At 38.7% G+C, this 24,783-nt stretch overlaps 1 protein-coding gene across 1 annotated transcript; it reads left to right on the top strand.

Moving 5' to 3' along the window:
- Positions 1 to 156: 156 nt before the first annotated feature.
- On the top strand, positions 157 to 24,600 carry LOC144181331 (cyclin-dependent kinase 17-like). The gene is made up of 17 exons (XM_077709734.1): positions 157 to 499; positions 11,884 to 12,032; positions 14,104 to 14,268; positions 15,011 to 15,144; positions 17,580 to 17,705; positions 18,838 to 18,894; positions 19,397 to 19,511; positions 19,748 to 19,842; positions 19,943 to 20,005; positions 21,166 to 21,289; positions 21,370 to 21,490; positions 21,735 to 21,832; positions 22,628 to 22,733; positions 23,127 to 23,169; positions 23,282 to 23,372; positions 23,856 to 23,933; positions 24,391 to 24,600. Exons 2-17 carry the CDS (start codon positions 11,906 to 11,908, stop codon positions 24,426 to 24,428), a joined length of 1,581 nt encoding a protein of 526 aa, XP_077565860.1. The 5' UTR covers positions 157 to 499; positions 11,884 to 11,905; the 3' UTR covers positions 24,429 to 24,600.
- The last annotated feature ends 183 nt before the right edge of the window (positions 24,601 to 24,783 follow it).

Genomic DNA, 24,783 nt, shown 5'->3' with positions numbered 1-24,783 from the left:
ATACTATACTGATCCTTAAATGATAAATAAAAAACAATAATAGCATTCAATTCAATATTTCTGTCAACAGGGGGCCCTGTGTTGCCTATAGTAGTTGTCATCACCCCTCTTCCTGTTTTTTTCTCATTTGACCACGAGGCGGCGCTGTTCCTCCCCCAAAATAGCCATGTAAAGAGGATTCGGCTCTTGTCGTCGGTCGGATTCCCCGTCTGTGTGTCACTACTATCATGGTCGTCCTCGCTTGGGAGAAAAAAACACGACTGGAACGCGTCGTACAAGCGTTTTTTGAAATCCCCAACAGCACCGTACCGGGCGCCATCGGCTGTCCAATGTAAAGAAAAAAAAGAAAAAAGAAGATCTAAGCAAAAAAAGCAGCAGAGAACGAGAGAAGTTGGCGTTTTCATCCACCACGCTAGAAGGGAAAGACGGCGGCATCCGGCTCCAGAAGAAGCTCCGAGGTCGGGGGGGACTCCCGTCGGAGCAGCATTCATCGCTTCTGGTGAGTGTGTTTTATAAAATAGATCTATCTGTCTATATATCTATAGATCTATATTTTGTGTGATTTAGATGTCGCTAGCGAAATCAAAACTGCAGTCTCCGTTGGCGACTCGCAACCACGCGGAAAATGCGTTCGTTGACTGTTCCACTATTTGTGGATAGAATGCTGCTTTTTGTCCCTCTTCACATTCACATTTGTAACGATTTTGTGCATCCCCAACATTTTAAATCAGGAAAATATCCGTACAAGGTAGGTACATGGGTCAATTGCCATCTGTTGGTATCATTATTATGCCCTGCATGATCTCAGATGCACACATTTTGCACATTTAAATCTTTACAATCAATCAAATATTGTCAAAAACATGGTATAAGTTGAGATCCTTTACATTTTACAAATTTAACAATTGCAACAATTAGTGGACAATTAGTGACATTTAAACATCCAAAGCCATGCTTTTCTTCTACACATTCTTTAAATGTAAGTATTTTGCACTAAGGTATTTTAGTTATGTGCTATTTTAGTATCAAAATGTAGTGGGCAACATGTAAAAGAAATGCATACAGATAAGAAACAAAGAAAAATTGGGAAATCTACTTGCCTATTGGCATGTCACATCAATTTAGGGATATTTTGCAATGACAAATGTTGTCATTCTTGTTTACCTTAAAGCAGTGTTTCCCAACCTTTTTTGAGTTGCGGCACACTTTTGCAATTGAAAAAATCACAAGGCACACCAACATCTGAAAATCTTTTCATTTAAAATGATGTCGCCTATATCAACAAAAGTCATTCTCAAAGTTTTATCTGCAGGAATCACATATCCCTCCCAAATTATTCCACAATCAAATTTTTGACACTGTCCTATTGTCACCAAAAGTTGATTCTGCAGACCCTGAACAACTTCCACTTTGAGTGATGCAAAAATGTCAAGTCTTTAATCGCATAATTTTATGACTTTTCTCCAAATATTTCGCCCCCAAAATGTTGTGCTCACACCGACTTTACAGCAACACGTCTTTTTATTTATTTATTAACATACTGCCTATTTATGTATGTCCAAAATGTCTTTTCCTGTGTCTGTATTCTCACCCTCTTGCTACTGTGACAGTCAAATTTCCAGATTACAGGATGAATAAAGTTCTTTAATCCAATATTAGAGGAAAAAATAAGCAACAAAATGACTTTCACAATTTGTATTTTGGAATAGTATCATCTACAATATAATGTTCAACCTATTTTGAGTTTAATTCGGCAATAGTTCAATTTTAATCTTGCTATATTCATTTTTTTTTTTCCCTCTGAATTTTACATTGTATGACTTCTTGGAATTTCCCGCGGAACACCTGACCATTGCTCACGGCACAATGTTTGGGAAACACTGCCTTAAAGTATCTAAACATGCTTGAGATGAGTCTTACACTACTACCTGCAGTGGTTTATGTCAAGTTGTGTCATTCTGTAGTTTTATTGGAACTTTTTCTTCTAAAATTGCAGGCGATAGTATTGGTATCTGTATAAGCTTTCTTGTAAATAGACCAAATAATATCTCCCAACAGGTTAGGTCTCACTTTACACTGTATTTTACATTATTTATTTTTTCAATCTCTAATGTATTTCTGATTTCAGTCTAGACATTAAAATAAGCCGTTTGAGTTGTTTTAAAAAGATTTTATGTATTGGTGAGTATTTGAATATTCGCCTCTTCGCTTGTTCCTTGACTCCCACCCGTGAATATTGGAAGACTGTATTTTTAAAGCAGTAGGATTTGCGATGCCCTGCATCGACAGCAATTGTTTGAAACTACTAATAATTAATCATAATCATGGTGATGGTGCTGGTGTTTTATCAAACTACAAAATGTCACTTCGCGTTTGGAATGGCAGGTGCGGCTGTTTTACTCTTCCAAGCCACTGAGTTGTTTCGTGTGCTGGTGGCACCACGTAGGGCCATCCCCCAGATAAAGACCTTGGGGGACATTGATGCACCGGTGTAACCCGACCTGCTACGAAACAGCTGTGGCCACGCCAACACCGAGTCCTGGTGCAGATCGAATTTTGGTCCAGTATGCCATCATCCCATCTAACTTTACTGGAACTACCACCAAAAACATTAACATGCGTACCAAATTATCAATATAAACTCCCACCCTCAAAAAGATCGATTATACTTTGGGGTGAAATTTGATAGCCTTGATTCTCAGGATGGCTGCCTTTTGAATAGTAATGTTTCCATACTTGTGTTAGTGGCAGCCAAAGCGTTAATTTGGCCGTCTTCAGTTTTGAAAGTCCAACTATTGGACACTCCTACGATAGTTGGAAGCATCACCATGGTGAATTCAAAGTGTAACACAGTGTCATCACAAGGTTAGAACAAAGACAAAGGAAAACTCAGAGACAGGCAAGGAAGCGGATTCCTTGAAAATGTACACGAGTTAATCACCTGCTGTGAATTTTGCCATGCGCCCTTATCGCAAACAGCCAGTTCACCAACACCAAATAGTTTTGCATTCAAAAGTTCATCTAAAGTTCACCTGTGCAGATGATCCAGTCTCCCCTGAACATAACACTTTAGACATTGTCACTAAATCCCACAATTTTCAATCGTACTTTTCTCATTTTGTGTAATGGTATGTAGCGGACACCTCTTTCCCTGATAACAAGAATAACCCACATTCTTGTGAATAGCACCAGAAGGGGTGTTTTACTCTGACTGTGAAGCGTCTGGCCAAGACTTCTGTCTGAAGGTTAATGTGTCAGTGCTCTCCAGGGAGCAGCTGCTATGTCACAGGCAACTCGCCAGTCTATAGATAGCCATGAATACAAACTCTTTCCTTTTTCTTCCCCGTCCGCAATAACCCAGCGGGTCCAGCACCGAGAGGCTAAACCCCCCCCTACCCCCATCGGACAAATGCTTGACAGGTTTGTCCGCCTCCACTCCCCGATTCCCGAATCTGGGAGTGTCTGGATTGGGCCAACTGGCTTGATTGGGCCATAGGCTAATAACCACATATGTGGCTTGTCAACTCGATGAGTGTCTAAAACAGCTGAGGGACTATTATCGCCTTTTCCCGTCACTCTTCGAACACTCATTGCGTGCTTTGCCTGTTTTTGGATAGGTTTGGGTGGTCGTTGTTAAGAATGGGGACAGTGTTCATACTTGCCTTTTTCGCAACTTTACCATTTGCCCTGTCAAAGACTTTTGTAGGATGTGAGATGCTTTTGTATTAAGATGCCATATCTTGATGCCAAGGGACTATTTTAAAGTGAATTTAGGAGCTTCATTAAGAATTTTTCAACCATTTTGTGGCAATCTTAGGTCGTGACTCAACATTGTTATGGTGCCCGATACAATTTTTTTGGGGATATCTGATTTGGTCACATGATTGGATCCAATTCAGTACGCGTGTATTAGTACCATTATTCTATTCAGTGCTTTATCTATTCAGAAATGCATTATTTTCGCTGGTCTACAAATATGGGGTCATTGGGTGAATATTAAATTAGTATTGGCGAAGCATATATTGAGAATATCGGGATAGGATCAGAAGTCAAAAAGTCAGGAGTAGTACTGGCAAGTACTAGCCATTTCATGGTTCACGTTTTTAAGGTTGTTTTTAAAAAATGGATTTAGTTAATGTTAGAATTTTGTTTTTTAAGCCATCCATTAGAATTGAAATTGAATAATTGTAGTACTTTATTTGAAATACTGGCTGCCAAACAGTAGTTCCCTATGTTCTATTCTGTTCTACTACTGAGTGCTATCATCAGAGGTAATTGAGAGATTCTCAACAGGTTTATTATCATTGTTGAATATTACAATCTAGTGTTTTTTTTAGTCTGCTGAATAACGAAAGAATCTGCCAAATATATACAGTTAGTGTGACTGACAAATAATATACATTTGTGAGCGTATAAAATTTTGACAAAGCTACTCTTAATCATTCCACCCACGTCGGCCTCAATTTGATCCAGAACAAAAACTGTAAGTGTGTGGGAGGCAGAATAATGAAACCGGTTTTCCAGGCTCCTGAAAAGTACAAAGAAGAAGATAGTAGTCGTCAAACAGGAAAGCGGTGAACGTTGTGCTTGTCAGCCTGTTTGCTTTCCAATGAGATGGGCGAGCAAATATCTTAACGCCTCACCCAACCGGTTAGTCGCTGAAGAATATTTTATGACACCTCTAAATCTAGACATTTTAAAGACCCAATCAGGTTGCCGCAGCTCAACTGTGAATCACGATAATTAGGATGCAAAATTCAAACCAAAACCCTGTGGATAAAAGTAAGCCTTTATCAATCACCTGATCAATTTCCCTTTGATTCTAAAGCCGATTGAGTTTCTCACGCCACAAAAGTTTGAAATGTCATTGAGAATAGTGGGAAAACAATCCATCCAGGAGGTCAAAACTCAGTGTGCATCATAACAAAGGGACTGTAGTGCCCTTGTCGATTTCAACTGCATCGAACGTGTTTGCCTTTTTACTTTGCATTCATCATTGCTCACCATTTTTAACCTTTTGGTTAACACACTGCAGGTGGAACTGTGAGTGTGAAATGTTGTATACATGCTGTGCGATTGGCGAGCATCCATTACAGTGTGTACTCTGCTACAATCAGCTGACCTAGGCTTTATTATGGATGGAATTCCAAGGGCTCTACAATTGTATCATTTGGAACTCCACTAAACTGATCAGGAAAAATACAGCCTCCAAAAGTGTCACAATAATACAGCAAAATGCAAAAACAATTATAAAATTGGACCACCTTTGCCTCAAAATCCTGTTTGATGGTTAGATGGATGAAGACTGGCAAGCATACAGAAACTGTAAAATTGTTGCACTTTCTAAAGTTAATAAAGCAGCATTTCTTTGAGTTTTGTTTGGTGCCACTGTTTAGAGATGTCACTATGGGCATAACGCTGTCCGAGATTGTTAACATAAACGTTCACAGATAAACATCAGGGTAACCGCAGAGACTACAAAAGCCGCTCTGCTGCGTTTGTTAGCTCTTTGATATGGCAACGATTGCGCGATAACCCCTTCTTGCTGCGTGGCCCCCTAAATGGATAGCCGCATGGCTTGTTGTTCCCTTTTAACAGTGTTGAAAGGCAGCGAGGCCCTGCTGAGTTTGCTAGTGGAGCTGTGGTTGGGGTGGATAATTGAGTCGGGGGTGTCTCTCTAATGTTGTTGCTGGGCCATGCTGATGCTCCCCAGCTGTGTTAACTCCGATCTGATGAGCCCACGCGGCCACGCCCGAGTGATTAACTCCCCAGTGTCACGTTTGTAATTCATTTTCCGCCTTTACAGAGAAGCGCCATTAATCGACTGAGATGTCAATTTGCAAACAGTTGGAACAGGTCCGTGATCCGTCCCCCTCATCCAGGTCAGGACTCCAGGAGCACGACTTGGCCAAAAGGCCAGGGTGGCAAACTAGCTGTTAGTGTTCTCTCTTGAAAGTTTCCAAGGCAATCAACGCATACGACGAACCTACGTGCAGCCGTAACATGCGAGCAAAAGATGGGAGTCTCGGTCGAACCAACAGCCAAGCTGCGATGCTTTATTGACATTGGTTAAATAACCAAAAACACACACCAGTCTTCATGTCCTAGGCCTGGCAAAACTAAATATACATACATCCGGGTTGTCCTTCAGACGTTTCCTTCTGAACACTATTACTCTAAGCATAGTTATGTTCCATATAAAAATGCTTCTAAAAAGAGAGAAAAAACATGGATAGATGTTGCTTTCTCTGGTCACTGCCTGGTATTTTGTATTGTGATGAATAACTAGGGGTAGGCTATAAACCCCCCGTGAAGGGAATTGGAAGACACCAGTTGGTACGCTATTCCTGTTTGGTAAGCAAGCTTAAGTCTTCATAAACAAACATGATTGTGTGGTCACTTTTTACTCTGACATTATGCAATCTTTGCATAACAGATAAGCGCTAAATCGTTAAACAGGTTTTTAGATGACTTCTGTGGCTCGATGTTTCATGTGTGTAAATACAATCTTCCTTTTGCGGTGCTAGACACAGGATCAACACGTAATACACTGGAAACAAATACTCAATATCACAAGTACAAAACTGAATTTAATGCCTGTCGACTATCCAACACTGTTTTATAACCATCTTTGGAATTTACAATGATGCTTTGGGATAATAAGAGATACGTTCCATTAAGTAATTTCCGTAATAAAATGTAACTGAACATACAAAAAGCCTAAATCAGGAAATAAATTGAAATTGCCATAATCCTTTGCTCATACAAAAAAAACTGCTTATACTTTCTTTTGTAATAATAATATTGTTCTTGATCAAAATAAAAGCATAATAATAATCAAATAGAACCACTGATTGAATCAAAAGCATCCAATTCAATACCTGGAGGCGAATTGGAGTGTCTACACAGCATACTATGCATGTTTTAGGGACGTGGGAGGAAACCGGAGTACCCATATAAAACCCACGCAAGCCCAGGAAGAACACGCAAACTCCACAAAGTAAAGACCGACCTGGGGTCAAACCCTCGACCCAGGAACTGCAAGGCCCACGCTCTAACCACTCGTTCGCCGAAACACTATTCATTGTAAATAAATCATTTTGGGAGAAATGAAGTGAAATCTGAGGACACGCTGCACACAATGTTTTTTCAGTGAGTCACTAACAGATGAGCTCCCATTCGGTCATTGAGACTCTCCGTTCCCCCTTTCACACTGTGTCTATCATCAACTCTTAAGTGTGCATGTGACTATTCTTCTTGTCACTACTAGAATGCTTGAGCTTAAGATCAAGTGAGTCATGGGGTTTTAGTACCTCCCCATTCAGGTTGAGCACAATTTTTATCAAAACAATGAACAGATTGTTCAATTCTGTGGATTAAGGTTTGTTATATGCACACTCATCATTACTTCTATTACTTGATTGCCATATATGAGTGGTAGGTTGACACAAATACTACAAAAGGTGTAATAATTCCAGTCAACCGGTTTATTTTTCCTTTCTTTAAACTTAAAAAAATCCAACAAAAAGGGAAAAAGATACTTTACATAGCGCTTTTCTAACCTCTTGTTAGGTTGCCATTGTAAGATTCGATCATTGTCATAAATCTGTGACATCTTGCACAGTTTTGCCAAACTTGGAAACTTTTTTTGCCACTCACAAATGTTTTATCTCACATTGATTCTCCCTCAAAGTTCGTTACCATTAAAGTAGCCATTTGATCAGGTCCTAGGGCCAGGTCACAGGAGAGCACTTACATCAGAGTGAACCTTTCACTCAAGCTGTTGTAACCATAGCAGCGGTGTTAATCAGGCCAACCGTCCAGTCTCCTTGCCTGGGAGATTTATGGAACTGTGTAACATTTTTGGCTTTACATCTACTCGCCCTTTTGGCCACCTCTAAAGCCTATCATCATGCACCTGTCTACCAGCTAAACAGGTGTTGTATAGGGCAATGCGTTAGGGTTGTTGGTGGAAAAGGTCAATATGGAGGAAGCTACATGGCCATCTGCAAGTGTCGGAAGGAAAAAAATACATAGTTTCAGGGGGGTTCTTAGCTCAAATTTAGGCACTGGTATTACATTTTAGGATAATCTGACACCCCCAATGACTCAATGCTTTTTTCAGACCCTTTTTTGTCAAAGAAACAGTTCTGACCCCGTTTGGGTCTTCAGTCCCATGCATTGAAATTGCAGTACTTGAAACAAGGGCTCTAGAGTTAGAGGTGATACAACATTAAAATGAAGTGGAGGGATTTGTCAGTTAGAAGAAAAAAACTTTGTTGCTTCACCTATCTTTATTTTTCTGGTATCCGTGCTAGGCTTGTGCATTTAAAGGTCATGTAAAATCCTTTATGTATTCGTTCTTAATGGAGAGCAGAATTGGCAGTCACCACATATCACAGACCCCCCCCCCCCCCCCCCCCCTCTTCTAGTCCACATGGTTCGATCATACAATGCATTCTTTATGTAACAAACTAAGAATCTCATGATAAAGCCAGCTCTTCCACTCATGTCCTCATTGTCTTGGTCCGAGTGAGAACAGTATGCTCTTTAATGGGACTAGGCTGATCTCACCCATGAATCATGCGCCAGTCAGCCATCATGCTATATGCCTCCAGCAGTGTATTTTTGTTTTTTTGTTTTAAACAAGCAACAAGCTTTATGTTGGTGATTAAGCCACCTTATAATGTAACCACAGTGTGTCATGTTGCAATTGTGAAACCCATTTGTACTATACAACTATGCAACATAATGCATGCAGTTGTCTCGGATTACTCAGAGGGAGCTGTTCAGGATAAATATCGAATGACATGAAAAGCACAGCATGAAACAGCGAAACAAAATCAAGTCATTTTCACTCAAATCAAAAAATGTCTAAAGTAAAAAAAATTCAAACCATGTCTGATTAATATAGAGGCCCAAGAGTTTGCTTCAAAAGGCAATATCTCAGAAAATTATTGACTATAAGGATTTATGTGTTGCAGTTGAGTTTGTTAATGTCACATCAGTGCTTCTTGTAGTAGACCTTGCTTGACACCCGACAACTGGTTGACAAAGTCCCACTATGGGGTCAAGAGGAGTTTATGACCTTGCATTTTTCTATTTTTGTTGGTGGCCCAGACAGTACCCTGTGGCCTGAACTATTTTGCAGATGAACTATTTTGCTTTGTATGCCCATTGATGCCCCAAGGTTGGGTCCTAATTGTGGGATTCCTGACCTTCCCCTTCATGCCTCAGTGATAAAGTGGTTGAATGCAAGGAGATGATAATTTGCCTCTGAAACTTGGTTTCATGACCAATTTGTCATTGCTATTTCTGAATTGCTGACCACACCTGTGATTTAGGGGTTACAGTGCATACGTCAAAGTGAAGGGGATGCAAGATGGGAGATGGAACATCATTATGCACACAGCCTCATTGAATGTCTGCACTTTAGAAATGTGAAAAAAACCAAGTTGCTATGGCAACAAATCCCCAATCCTCCGACGCTTAGACCCCTCCACATTACTGGTTCCCCCTATTGCCACCTCTGGCGCAGTCCCAGTGGCTTTGGGGCTCAGATCTTGGACCAGCCTACTTAGCAGGGATCAGGCATCATGTCCAAAGCCCCCAATCCACGGCATGGAACACGGGACAGCAGCCTAGTGCTTTGATTCTGTTTGGTAACTAATGAGATTTAAATGTCTCATTAAATTTTAAGCAACCATACTGTATGATTCAAAAGAGAAAGAATAAGCTTCACATTAAAGTGATTCATGGTAATCCCATCAAATACTACAAATCAATCACAAATTTTGAATTGCCGGCATGTTATCAATTTTAGGCCTGTTGACACTGTGATGTTTAATTTTACTTCTGGTCCGATTTCTGGTCAATTTCCTCTAAAATTTTCTTTGACCTAGTTTTCTGCACGCACTTTTTACTGACATATATAAACCGTGCCTACAGTACTTAAGTGTGACATGCCTGAACTTGTCTGACTTGCAATGTTTTGGCATTTTTCTCTCCGAATCAATGTTCAGCACTCAATATTTTTTCCTTGCACTCAATCTAAACACGTTCAAAGAGATGAAACACAAAGAGTAGTATTCCAATTAAAGAGTGGAAATGCCCACAGCAGTAAATGAGCATTCTGGCTGGATAATTTTGGAAACAGAGTCAAGTATTCCATTCTTAATATTATAAGAGCTACAACAATTAACTAAATGTGTGTGCAAAAATCATTGTTATGTCATGTTGATGTGACAGACTGCATGCTTGTGCTTTTTGCTATTGTCGCCGGGTGCAACTGACCGATGTGCAGCTGTTATGACATGCCAGTTGACATTCCCTTTCGCTTTTCTCCCCACAGTAATTTGAACGTTTGTCAGACAGAAAACACAACGACGACTTTAGGAATGTAAAATATATCCTAGTTTGAATTTGGGGATCGTGACTTCTAGTGCTTAGTTTGGAAAGCATGAAATGTTCGAAGGCAAAGTACATACGATAGCCAAAGGGATGATGAATAGTCCCGGAACTCATAAAGATTGTTCTGAAATTCAAAATGCTAATAGTTAAACTTCTATGTCTACACCTTGACATTCAGCTAAATTGATTGATTACAGCAGTGTCTTCACTTTTAAAATGAACTGGCATTTTAACACACAGTCAGATTCAACAACATAATTCCAAAAATGACATAACTAACATAATAACATATGCACGATACTTAGTCTCTGTCTTCTTCACCATTGGCCTATAGCTGTTAACTAACTCTCACACGAATTTATGGACGCTCTCTCTCGAAGCAGAAGCGAGATATCTGTAAACAACATTCTGGATAAATGTTACAACTGAATCACTTTTTTTTTTAAATTCTGTGTCCATGTGTGTGTAACTTTTGAGCAAAACAAGTATTAAAAAAAACTGAATGCTATGCATTCCAAAGTTACCATAGAAACACGCTGCTGCTGAATCCAGTTGCACTTTACAGTGGCTTGGATTGGAATCTTCTCGGCTATTGGCGATAAAGTTTTGTGACGAATGATTCAAATTCGACATGTTTAGTGTCAGCCATATTTAAGGCTGTATGCAATACATCAGTGTTGGTGAGGGGGGCACCTCTGTTGTTATCCCATCTTTTTATTCATCAGCGATACATGTCCTGATCTGTCAAGGTAGTGAATTCTGGCTCTTTGCAATGGCTGCCAAATGTCTCCAGGTCATCTCTCTTCATTTTCATACCCTTTCCTCGGGCAGTTTAGATAAAGCCTTTTAACTTCAGCCTGAGAGAATCTCTCACCGACTCGTCATGTTTTCTTAACGGCGGGATGTTGAGTAATGCGCCCCAATGAGCAGAGTCATCATTAACATTACGGTGCCGCTTGGCCAGAGTCATTGTTGTCCAGTCAATCACTGAGGCATTAAATATTCTATCTGGATGTGGGATTGTGAAACATGGCTGCAGGCGAATGACGTTTATTTCTTCAGAGCCAGCACACTTTATATGACTCAGTTTGTTTTTGGATTGATATACCAAATCACTACGTTCTAATTAGTATATAGAGCTTTATTTGGTATATTTCTATATGAAATGCAAGTATGTGCATGCACACATGTTTTGGGGGGAGGGATAATTTACTAAAAAGTCCAGTTGCTATACTTACATAGTGATTAAAGAGTAAGGAATGATTGAATGTGTGAATGTATGTTCAAAGAGCAAAACTACAAAATGTCCAACTTAGTCTATATTTTACTGCACAAAAATGATTCCGGACACAGCTGTTTATTTGTCAAGTAATATGTCAAGGCCTGCAGTGAATAGATAGATAGATACCCAGAGTACAACTATTACCTTTTATCTCCTTTGACGTGTACACTTTGTCTTCTGTCATGCTGCAGGCCACCTCTTCCCGAGAGCTCCATGGAAAAGATGAAGCGCTTAAAACGGCGGTTCTCACAGACACTGCGAGGCAGCCACACTATCGACGAGTCGCTTTCCGAGCTGGCTGAACAAATGACCATTGAGGAAAATGCTTTGAAGGATCATGGTAAGTGTCCAAATTGGACTCTTCCAAAAACTCCTTAAAAACTCTTTGGCCAGATTATCTGAGTTGCACTCGTTCTCATTAAGGAACTTTTATGGTGCTTAAAATACTTTTTTCTTTCAGGTTGCCAGTCCATACCCTGATTATTTAACTGTGTGTAATGTATCCTGAAAGTGTGCAAAAGTGACAGAAAAATCTCCATTAATCAAGTATGCTTTGGGGATTGTTACACGCGAGTGTCTCTGAGTATTAGTTGAACATCATTCTGATCTGGAACACTGTCTGCCAACTCTGTGTTTGAAATGGGAATTAGTGAGCCGAATATTAATGAACTGGATTTGTCTTGTCACCAAACCCAACATCTCACATTTCTATCAAACGCTGACCCAGAAAGTCGGTACTGAATATTTTTAATAAAGTTGGCTATATGCCAACTCGACACCAATATAACTGCTTTACTTAACTGTACAATGTTCTAAATGCTATATTTTGCTTATTTTTTTTAAATCTGAATGGAAAATTATGAACGTTTTGGCCAGGCAAACAATTCCTTTGTTAGAACAATGGGAAAACAATATATTCCCAACAGCTCTGAGGTCCTGGGTTCAAATCCAGGTGGCTCCATCTGTGTGGAGTTTGCATGTTCTCCCCGGGCCTGTTTGGGTTTCCTCCGGGTAATCCAAAAACATGCATGGTAAACCCTAATGAGGATAAAGGGGTACAGAAAATGAGATCAGATGAGATATTCCCAACAGCGACAGGTAGCCCAGCAGGGAGTGTTCCACTGCCTTGTTGCCATGGTGCTCGAGTTTTTGAGGAATTCACAAATTCTCCATGAGATCCCCATAGCAACTTTCAGTCTTTCTTCTCTTTCAGTACTACTCCGTTGCCTACACAGTTAAGCAAACGGCTCCCAGGCCTTCTATCAGGTTTCCTGACTTGTCTTTTGTCCTTGTCCCTCTGCTCTCTTTGTCTCTGGATGTTGCAAATTACTTTTGTGTAGTGATTCACTTCAGGATTATGTGCGATGGGATGTGTGCAGCCTGTGCGCCAGAAAGTAGGCTCAAGAGGCGGTAGAATGGAGTAGCTGGTTGAGATGTGATCTCAACTGTGTGATTCAGGGGAAAGCACTCCGGTCCTGATGTGATTATGTAACAGTCATAACTTGGGCAAGCAGTGACAACAGCTGCTGAGAGATAAGGCAGCAGGGAGAGGGGGATCAAGAAGTTTATATTTTATACTGTTTGGTAAGGCCATATTTTCAATGCTGATTTTACAAGTTGCTTGTTTTCTACGGGATGATCCGTGTTTTAACAATCCTCCTTTCAAAATATAGAAATATAATATACTGAACCTTGGTTGATGAAGTCTTCCTCACTAGAATGAGCAGTGCAATCCCAATTCAATTCTCTTGAGGCACATACACACATGGTCTCGTACTTCTATTGAAATATAGTACTACAGTAATACCACGAGACTTTGCGGATCGACTAGCGCAGATTCGCCACACCGCCGATTGGATCTATCAATTATATAAGAAACGTTTATATACCATAGAACCACTTTTTTTTTACCTAGGTCTACATTGTCTGTGTCTTGTTTGTCTTGCTACTGCAACCAAGAAATTTCCCAAATTCGGGATGAAATAAAGTTATATATAATCTAATCTAAAATTACAAAATTAAGGAAAAAGGCAATCACAATTGGAATTGTCACTAACCAATAAAGGGCAGTGCCTACCTTTGGGATCAATATGATTTTAAATCTAAATATGTGACATGTGGCAATGCTATTTTGGCAAAAACTCAGTCCATTTTCAAGCTATTGCAGAACAATTGCCTTTTTCCAATCAACATATAGCTGTGTTGCTTTTCTTAATGTGTGCTTCTCTCTTTGCCACTGGTTATAACACAGTGATGAGGAAAACTCTTGCTCAGTAGTATTACTCAAACACAAAGTTGCATCAATGCAACGGACTATATGGGAAAAAGTAACAGTTTGGAGGTTTAATGCAACCCAAGGCATTCTTTGGCATCTCCATCCATTTCTTTTTATGTTTCTTTTGTGCTAGCAGAGCCAGTCATGAAAAATGGTCGCCCTCCGTCAGCCCGCAGTGTCCACTCCTTTCTGCACCAATACACGGGCTCCTTTAAGAAGCCGCCACTGCGGCGGCCCCAGAGCGTCATCGGTGGAGGCCTGGGCTCACTCATGACAATGCCTCGCAACGGTAGTCGCCTCGGTGAGAATGACACCACACCAAAGCATCTTTTGTAGTAAATGGATTTATTTTATGTCTTAAAAAAAGCACCTTTGAATACAGTAGTTTTTAAGTTTGACCTCTTCTGCATGTTTTAACAGTTGTAGTTTTAAAGTGTAAACATTGGTACAGATTTATAGATCTATAAATGGGTGAAAAAATATTTTTCTCACCTGCAAAAAATACCCCCCCACCTCCAAAAAATACAAATATTTTTGCATAAACAACTTATATATTACATGTATTATATATTAATATTCATTGTTTTTAAATAATAAATAATTCATTTAAATATTGGTGGGCGATGTACCCCAAAGTCACATTTTGATATTTTGATGAAATTAAAGATGACGATATTTGTCACTTTTTGGAAACGAAAATACTTAACAAGAGTTATGCATTTGCTTTTTCTGATAAACAGCATTTATATTGCATGCAATATTTAAGACAGACTTGTTTTTCACTACAGTTAAACTTAGTGGAGTTTTGGATTCACCCCATGTCAAATAGCAGGGTGAAATACTCATATGGAACGCAGAATAACAACAAATTATTACACATAGTCACCTCAGATATGTTATCTCAGTTGTGTTGCTGTTACTACCTTCTGTAATATTTGCACTACTTTGAACCAATCCAACAATTACAAGCAAGTGCAACCTACATAGCAGACTCCGTCTTCCATCCCACCTTAATTTCTCCTCCTGATCTTTCCTCCTTGCAGATATTGTGCACGAGAACCTGAAAATGGGTTCTGATGGAGAGAGCGACCAAGCATCTGGCACATCTTCAGATGAGGTGCAATCACCCTCAGGTGTCTGCTTGAGAAACCGCGGCAACCGACGCATCTCTGCAGAGGTCAGCAACTGTCCCTTCTCTTTTAAAACTTCATTTTCCAACATTGACTTAACCACACTTTCCTAACACATGGTAGAATATATTCACTCTTGTACTAAAACTTGTGCAAAAGTTATTATAATAAATTAGCTGGACAGAGTGACACTGCTATAACATTGGGCGGTGAACCCGTATCTTCCAGTTGGTTAACTCTAAAAAGTCAAATGCATATATATAGTGAGTTATGACCTCAACGACAGACCCAAGTAAATGTGCGAGTCGTATTACCGATGTATTAGTATGGCGTTATGTAATAGAAGGTGCATTAATGTTGTGCGTTGTAACTAAAGTGTAGGCGCAAAAGCTGCTTAGTGGCCTACGCAAGGTCAAACCGACACACATAGTCCACCTACTTGGATGCACAGCATGTTTTTCATGTCTGTTTAAAATAAATATAATCAGTTTCCCTGTGCCACCCCTTACCCTTTTCACACACCCACACAGTCATTGGTGGCAGATTGTGATGCTGTTCTAGTGCTTACTTTGCTTAAATGTGGTTATTGTTTTATAGGACAGACTGCACTTTTTGCAGCAGTAGAATCCTTAGAATGTTGATGATTTCTTAAGAGATAAAAAAGCATTAAAAGCCCAGAAAGAATATTGATTCTATGTTGAACTGGGGACTTTTGATGAGGATTTGAATGTGTATTCACTTGCTGGGTTTGTTTACTCACAAAGCCAATTCAATTAATTTTAATGGCTTCTTATTGGATTAAGGAATGTGCAACTGGCATATGTCAGAGAGGTACTCTGCATGTTTGTCAGTGACCTATCATGTCATTTCTTTTACTGTTAAAAAAAAAGTTTATTTATTTGGACTTTTGTTTTTAATTAAAATGTTGATATCAACATTAAAATTTAAATTTAATAATGGTCTCATGTGGTGAAATTCAGGCAATCACTTAAGTAGTTTAATCAGAATAAATTTTCGTAAGTACTCGCTGAAGTATTTATGATGTTTGATTATTAAAAAGAAAATCATCATATCCAATTCTTACAGTTAACAAAGATTTTATGATACCTAACTATTTGGAAGGTTCAGAATAACACTTCTTAACTGCACTAAATTACCATATTTTTCAGGACTATAAATTGCACCAATAAGACTTAGAGTATAAGTCGTACTAGCCAAAGAATGCCCAATGAAAGAGAAGAAAATATATATGTTGCGCTGGAGTATAAATTATATAACATTAATTCATTTTCTGTACCACTTATGCTCAGTTGTACAATTTTATACATTAAAATAATGTCAAAATAAGCACTTGTTAGTGTAACATATTAACAGCATAAAAAAATAGATTAGGGTGAAAAAAAAGATATATACATCACACCTGTGTATAATTAATTGCAGCAAAAAAAGTGCGATTTACAGTCCGGAAAATATGGTCATTTAGTGCAGTTTAGAAGTGTTACTCTGAATTTTCCATAAAATGTTCTAAAGAAGAGCCATTACTAAGAAGTATGACCCTAGTTATAAACGTCCTGTGAATGTTTGACAACAAGTATCAAGTTGAGGAAATCCCACTTCCTATCATCAGGTGTCCTGCTGTTGATGAGTGGAAGCCATTGCTGCTTGGAATTACATCACATGGATTATCGTAATACGGGCCAGATGGGCTTCTGGGTTGTAACAGATTAGGGCAGCTTGATTGGTCAGCAGCAGGGGGGATGCAAAGGTCACGTGAGGGATGTCATTACTTGGCCTTGGTGACCTCTCATCGCCCAGAAGAGAGGAGGAACTGCTTTGTCGTTGCAATGAGAATCATTTGCGCTTTTTTTCTTCCCCAAGTGGCATACATCCTATCTTTTTAAATTGCGTTTAATAGCATGCGATCCAAGACATTCATTGTAATTAGAATAAATGAGATTTTATCATCAGTTTCAGAAGATCAAAATCCTGGTCATGTAACTCACATTTTTTACCTCAGAAGACAAAATAAATTGACCAGCTGATGCATTTCTAAATTTAAAAAAAATATTATAATACATTGTAAGTAATTCTTTTTCAGCTTTATTATAATTTTATCACTACTCAGAAAGGGCTCAGAAGTTGCATTAAAGCCGCTACCAAGAGGCCGGATTAACAATAATCTAACAAAGAAAGGAAATGCATGATGGGAAATGTTTGGAGAGTGTATGCACTTATGTAACAAATAGGAAAGAATAATGCTTTTTATTCTCTGTTGTTCCTACAGTTTTTTTTACCCAGAACTCCTCAACATCCATGTTTTTATACCTGCAACTTTCCGTGTACTGAATTTCTCTGTATTTGCTTAAACTGTCAGTCATTATTTCTTCAGTATGTTTGCTCTGTTACTTACTGTTTTTTTGTTTTGTTTTGTTTATTCTCTTAACTGACTCTATGGCATTATGTGCTCTGTCTCCACGTGCAGGACCTGAATAAGCGTCTGTCCCTGCCAGCCGATATCCGGATACCTGACGGCTATTTGGAGAAGTTGCAGTTTAGCAGCCCACCCTTTGATCAGCCGCTTAGTCGGCGGTCCCGTAGGGCATCACTGGTAAGCGGGGGTGTCGGGGGTTCCAAACAAGAACATAAAAAGACCACATAAATAAAAAATATACAACAACTTAGTGTAATACATTTCGGCTACCTAAATGCTATAATATTACATTCTTATTTATCTTTCTATTAATTGGATTGTAATTTTCCAGTCTGTCACTATTTAATAGGAGTCGCGGGACGTCAACACTGACATTGAATAAATCTGACAATAAAAGAAGAATGAAAGCAGGAAGTATTTTAGTTGACCCCAGTTTTTCAATATTGTTACCTTGTTCACTGCGTCTTTTTTTTTTTTACTGTTCAAGAAACAGAAATCAATAGATAATTCATAATTTAATATACACTTATATTTTTACATACATTTTGATAGGAAATAGTCAATAAAGCATTTAAAAGGAATGAATAGAATCAAATAAAATCCACTGAATAATGTTTTTTTAATAAAAGAATAGAAATTACAATGTTTAAAACAACTAGAGCCATCAATATACATTAATTTTTGAATTGATCAACAATGTTATCCATTTTTCTTTGCCCCACTATGTATAAAGTTCTTTTTATTTATTTTAATTCATTTATTTTAAAATCTGCCACCAGTTCCTAAACCATGACTATGTAGGGACCTTCTCTATTGTAGATTTAGGATTTGTCTGGACTGTTAATGATGGAGGAGGGTATTATTGTATACTGCAGAAAAGTAATTCAATGATTATTAACCACTATTAACCGTGGATGATGAACATCAAAGTCTGTAATTGTAGTTCCTTTTAAACTGATTAGTAGGCGACTAACAAAAACATCTTAGGGAGTACTTTGCTAAAGCCGGGCGGGCGTGCGGGCGGGCGGTGTTCTAAGCCAAATCCAAGACCCATAGAATAACATTTTAGTTTTGACTTTGATATGCCTGACTGCATTTTCTTTAATTAAGCGTTATTTCCAATTCTGAGAGCCAACAGCCATTTGTCACAAGCGATTAGCTACAATGTCGGTGGCGGTTATGTGACTTCCCCGGGGCCAATGCCAAGCCGTCAAAAGGAGTCATTGTGGTGTCCGTTTGCTCGTCGCTAATAAGGACGTCGTTCTCGCACGGCCATGTGTCTTCATCTCTTGTTCTTTCGTTCCTACAGTCGGAGATTGGATTTGGAAAACTGGAGACCTACGTGAAATTAGACAAACTGGGAGAGGTATGCCAAAGTTTTCTCTTGAAGTCCAAACTTGAGATATTTGTACTTTGTTCCTCAATCATAAATGGTTAAGACAATACTAGCCAAAGAGGATGAGACTTGTAGTCTGATGTTGTTTCCTTCTACATACAACAATACTATTTCGGATAAAAAAAAGAATGAAATTAAAATAAAAAAGTTATAACTTGTAAGTAATTCCATTCATATTTGACATAATTTTGTCTCCACTGAGAAAAGGAGGACTGTCCTAAGCTTTTTTTTGGGCTATAATTTCCAGCCGAGTATAAATCACACCAGCCAAAGAATCCACAATAAAGAGTATGTATGTATATATGTGGCATGGAAGTTTAAGTGGCATGGAAGTATAAGTGGCATTTTTTCGAGACCAGAAAGAAACTGAATCATAGGCTGTCAATGGTCAGAGAAATGAAAAACAGATTTAAGTGTCTGTTAATTTTTTTATTTTAATTTTTTAACACAACCCCTCATTTTTCTGCTGTAGGGCACCTATGCTACAGTCTTCAAGGGGAGAAGCAAGCTAACCGACAACTTGGTGGCTCTGAAGGAGATCAGGTTGGAGCATGAAGAGGGGGCGCCATGCACAGCCATTCGGGAGGGTATGTCACTTTTCATCACCTTCACATCACCTTCTTTCTTTGCATGCGTTTTAAGGTGATCAAACAAGATATATTAATAATAAATACAAATTTGACTCTCATATTGATGTCTACCCTTTGCAAAAGTCTTTTTCTTATTTAAAAAAAAATGCAATCATCTCCCTTGTCTTGTTTCCTCTTTTTTTGGGTATATTATCACATTATTGCTGACGGCTGTTGTTTTTTTTTTCTGGCAGTATCGCTATTAAAGGACTTAAAGCACGCCAACATTGTGACGCTCCACGATATCGTGCATACTGAAAAGTCCCTGACGCTGGTCTTTGAGTACCTGGTGAGTGCTTTGCTGACAAAAACACACAAACTTGGCCAACAGGGATACAAATATTATTCATTCCTTGCCTACACTGACATTTTTTCCCCCTGTGGTGTAGGACAAAGACCTTAAACAGTACATGGATGATTGTGGGAACATCCTGAGCATGCAAAATGTCAAGGTGAGCGAGCACCTGCAGGTGGCTTGTCAACTATTGAAGATGAGCACTGTATATGAGAGACCCCTGCTGGTGGGCGGCAGCGAGATGTCTCTGTCTGTCCATGTATTCAGTACATATAGTCCCCTGGCGAGTTTATTGCTAGCCTGCCAAACAGTAAAATTCACAATATTGATGGTCAATTCCCTGAGAAAATAAGATTGGCATGAGTAAAAGCTAAATGCTGATGGGATTAAAAAAAATAATCATTCATTTTAAAATAAGTTGTCTGAGTGTTGCTTTTGATTCTTACAGTATCTTAGAAATCCCACGTGCGATGAGTTTCTTAAGATTTTCCCTTCAAAGTAACACATTTGTACTTTCTATTAAAACCATAAAAATGGGGGTTATTTGTTTAAAATTAGCACTTGCGTTTCTGAGTTTTGTTGTTGTTATAATTGTGGGATGCCCCTGCTTAATTAATATATTTCTCGCATATAAGCCGTATTTATAACAATAAATAGATGACTGAATCAAGGTTACGGCTTATATGTGCTCAAGACTTGCCATGCTCTTTTTCACCAGTAGATGCAGGCAAATTAACATTGACTATTTGTTGGTTATTTTCTGTTTTGCAGTAAGAAAGCAACCATGACTGGATGGATTAATTCCTTTCAATATTGACCCGAATAATGTGCTTTTGATTCTCACAGTATCGTAGAAATCCCACAAGATTTTCCCTTCAAAGTACAACATTTGTACTTCCTATTGAAACCATAAATATGGAGGTGAAAATTTGTGAATCTTGGGGCGGCTTATATACGAGAAATTGTAAAATTCAATGATTTTTAAGGCATTTTAATGGTACAGCTTATATGTGAGTAAAAATGGAATATAAAATACTGCGATTGGCTGGCAAACAATTGAGGGTGTCCCCTGCTTCGTGCCTATAATTGGCTCGAATAGATAGGCTACACTGTTAAAAAAATATACTATATTCTGTACTGCTTATCCTTACAAATGTCATAGGGGGTGCCGAAGCCAATCCCAGCTACTCATTCGATAATTGAATTGATTGTTACCAAATGTGCATGTGAATCTGCTAAAACAAATGTTTTTTTGTGTGTTCTTCATGCAAATCTTTCTTTGCGCTCATCCTCAAGTTTTTTTTTTCTTCTCTTCAGATATTTCTCTTCCAAATCCTGCGCGGTTTAGCGTACTGTCACCGGCGGAAAGTTCTCCACCGAGATCTGAAACCCCAAAATTTACTCATCAACGACAGGGGGGAACTCAAACTGGCTGACTTTGGTAAAATTTGACAGTTTCGCCTGTGCTGTGAAAAAAGATTTGTCTGATTTTTTAATTTTTGGGGGGAATTTTTCCTGCAGGTCTCGCCAGAGCCAAGTCTGTGCCGACTAAAACATACTCTAATGAGGTGGTCACTTTGTGGTACCGACCCCCTGATGTCTTGCTGGGTTCTTCTGAGTACTCCACACAGATTGACATGTGGTGAGTGGATCAATTTGATGAGTCGATAATGTTTTCTTGTCCGAATTGTGATGTTCTATTTCATTGGAGGACCTTGCATATAGTCAAAGGCAGGGTATAATTAGCCAGAGTCATCTATTTTCTGTTACAATTTGCCACCTTCTTTCTTTGAATGACCTTGTCCTACTTTGGAAGGGCACAGACTGTGAAAAAAATAACTTTTAATAATTGTGCTCATGCCACCTACACCGTGGGTTCCTGACAGGGGCGTGGGCTGCATCTTCTATGAGATGGCCGCAGGCAGGCCCCTGTTTCCCGGATCTACGGTGGACGACGAGTTGCACCTCATCTTCAGGCTTCTGGGTGAGTACTCATTTCCCCCTAGTGGCAGTTCTCTTCAGTAGTAGCACATTTTGCTGGATTTTGGTAAAATAGCAGGTTTATGATGACATTTTTTTTAATTTCATTTCTTTAAATCAGTTGAATTATGAAAAGTCAGCAGTTCAGATTCAACTTTTTATTAAGTGTAGTATTTTGTTGTCAGTATATCCATATTTAAGATGATACAAGGGTGTATTATGTTTGTTCATTTTCTCATTATGATACATTCCTTAATATCTTCAAATATAATACTGTTAAATGTGCACAAATAATGAATTCTTGCATTTTTAAAAACTTTTTTAATTTAAAAAAATGTTTTGATTAAGCCCATTAAAAAAAAATGCAAAAAAAGTATTTAATTCCTTAATGTTTAATGCACTTATGCTTTTGTAAATTGTATTATTAAACTAATTATTTCAACCAAATCACTGCATTTAATTCCATATGAATAAATGTACATAAACAATTCCTTCACATTTGAAATTATTATTTTGGCTTAATTTAACAAATAAAAATATACATTTAATATTGATATTTAAATGTATTAATTATACACTGCTGCCTATAATTGGCTGGGATAGACTCCAGCACCACCGTGACACTTCCGAGGATACTTGGCTCTTATAATGAATAAATATTTTAACATTTTTCATTACGTCTACTCCAAACTTATGAGTTCCATGTATAGAGAGTAATATAAATATTTTTTCCAAGCACTTTTAAGGGCACCAATAGCTCAATAAATTCAGAAAAAATAATCTGTGTCTCTTCTTTCAGGCACCCCCACCGAGGACAACTGGCCTGGGATCTCTTCTATGGAGGAGTTCAAGTCCCACAAATTCCCAAAGTACAAAACCCAGGCGCTCATCAACCATGCACCCAGGTCAGCTTTCATTTTTTACCATTCAGCAGATGTATTAATGCTGCTTTAGTTCCAGATTGTAAATTAAATCCACTTATACCGACTTTGATCAACTATGTTTTGGAAAAAAAGTTTGGCCTCGTTAGCGTAGTGAGGACTACACTCTACAAAAAGCAAGAAACAAATTGCTCTCTTGGGTAAATTAGGCTACAAGAGGTAGAAGAAGAGGCTACTTAAGGGTCAAGGCCGTATGAGTGGTGTTTACTGTAGATGAATGTGTGTGCGCGCGCCCTACTTCCCGTAAGGAAATCCTGTGGAACAGTTGACTGTGTTTCCTTCCTGAGGCCAGCCAACCAGCATCTATGACTCACTTTGCCTTTCCTCGGCCTTCTCTCTTTTCTCCCTTATCCGCAGACTGGACCCGGATGGCGTCGACCTGCTGATGTCCTTCCTCAAAGTGAGGCTCTCTCTCGCCGTCATCCCCCAGAAATCTCATGTGCCGCGAAATGCCGCTTGACCCGATTTTTTTTGTTGTTGTTTTTTTTTTGTGGTGTGGCTGGGCGTAACAGTACGAGTCTAGAAAGAGACTGTCTGCAGATGAAGCCACGGGGCAGCCGTACTTTGGGAGCCTGGGGCCTCGCGTGCGCACACTGCCAGAGAGTGAGTAAGAAGATGGCAACCTAGCCAAGTAGACTTGGCAGGAAGCCTTACAAAAGGGGTGTCCAAACTTTTTTTTTTTCTTTTGAGGGCCGCTTTCAGAAAGAAAAAAAAATGAACCAACTGGAAATCCTTCCACTTTCATTAGCTAATGAGAAGATCAGAATTGGCTGGAAAATGTCTGATTTTTAACGTGTTTTTAAGAAGCATCAACTTATTGGTTGCTATTGACAGTGATACACGTGCAATCTATTTCTCCTGGGAAGGTTGGCAGTGATTGCCGTCAATGGCAGTAATAAGAGCGGTCCCAGGGGAAATGGATTTAATGTCTAGTATAATATTATGTCTGTCAATGGCATGGAATGAGTTGAGGGCTACCTGCAACAAAACAATCCTGAATTATTTTAAGATTTTGTCAAATATATAGTAATCATTTTCCTCACCCATACACACACGCTAACTCTGACCTATCCCATTCTCTGTTAGATATCTCCATATTCACGTTGAAGGAGGTCCAGCTGCAAAGAGACCCCGGTTTTAGGAACTCTTCATACCCAGAGTCAGGTATTAGCCAAATCTATTTGATTGGTTCATCAAGCCTTGATATTGTTGAGAATATTTTAAGACATTTCAGCAGCCAAGTCTTGGAGATGTATCCACAAGGTGGCATAAATTCCTTATACAAACAGCTAATGTTTATCCAAAAAGAAACAATTTCATGTTGAAATGTTTTGGTAAGCCTAAACTTACCCACCTGAATATTACAATAAAAGAAGCATATTTGAACCAATCACAGTTCAAGGGTTAGGTTTTAAAATGTTCCTTTTTTTTGTCATGATGACTGGATTTATTTTGCCAATTTAGTTTGAATTCTTTGTTTTAGTGTAGGTTTTTTTTTCTTAGTTTAGAATTTTAACTATAAATGAAGATAAATATTTTCATTTTAAAAAGTTAGAGTTTTTATTCTTAGATTTATTTGACATTTAGTTTTAATTTCTTTTATTGTTTGTTTTTTTAACAGGTAACGGGAAGAGCCGAAGACAAAGCATGCTGTTTTAGATTCTTTGGACTGAATTTTTTGTAGGCTATTTTGGAAAGAATCTCATGATTTGTACAGTCTCACTGCTGGATTGCGGTGGAGAATCCTTTTCTTCATCATCCTCATCAGCAGTACAAACCACTTGGGTTGCTTGTCCAAAAGTGTGACTCCCAATCTACCCCCCCCCCCCCCCCCCCCCAACCCTCCACCCTTATTCAAGGTTTGGCCTCAATGTGGCACGACAGACATTTATATTCTATATTTATTAAGAAGAGAGAATTTGCTGCTAAAATCTGACTACTGTTTAGAATTCTAACTGGCTCCGTCACTTTAAAAAAAGAAAAAAAACATGCAATGTGTATAGATTTTTTTTTT

This window comes from Stigmatopora nigra, chromosome 2, assembly GCF_051989575.1.
Source record: "Stigmatopora nigra isolate UIUO_SnigA chromosome 2, RoL_Snig_1.1, whole genome shotgun sequence".
Classification (NCBI taxonomy): Eukaryota; Metazoa; Chordata; class Actinopteri; order Syngnathiformes; family Syngnathidae; genus Stigmatopora; species Stigmatopora nigra.
The sequence above is the reverse complement of the archived record's forward strand: the minus strand, read 5'-3'. Positions and strand labels throughout refer to the sequence as shown.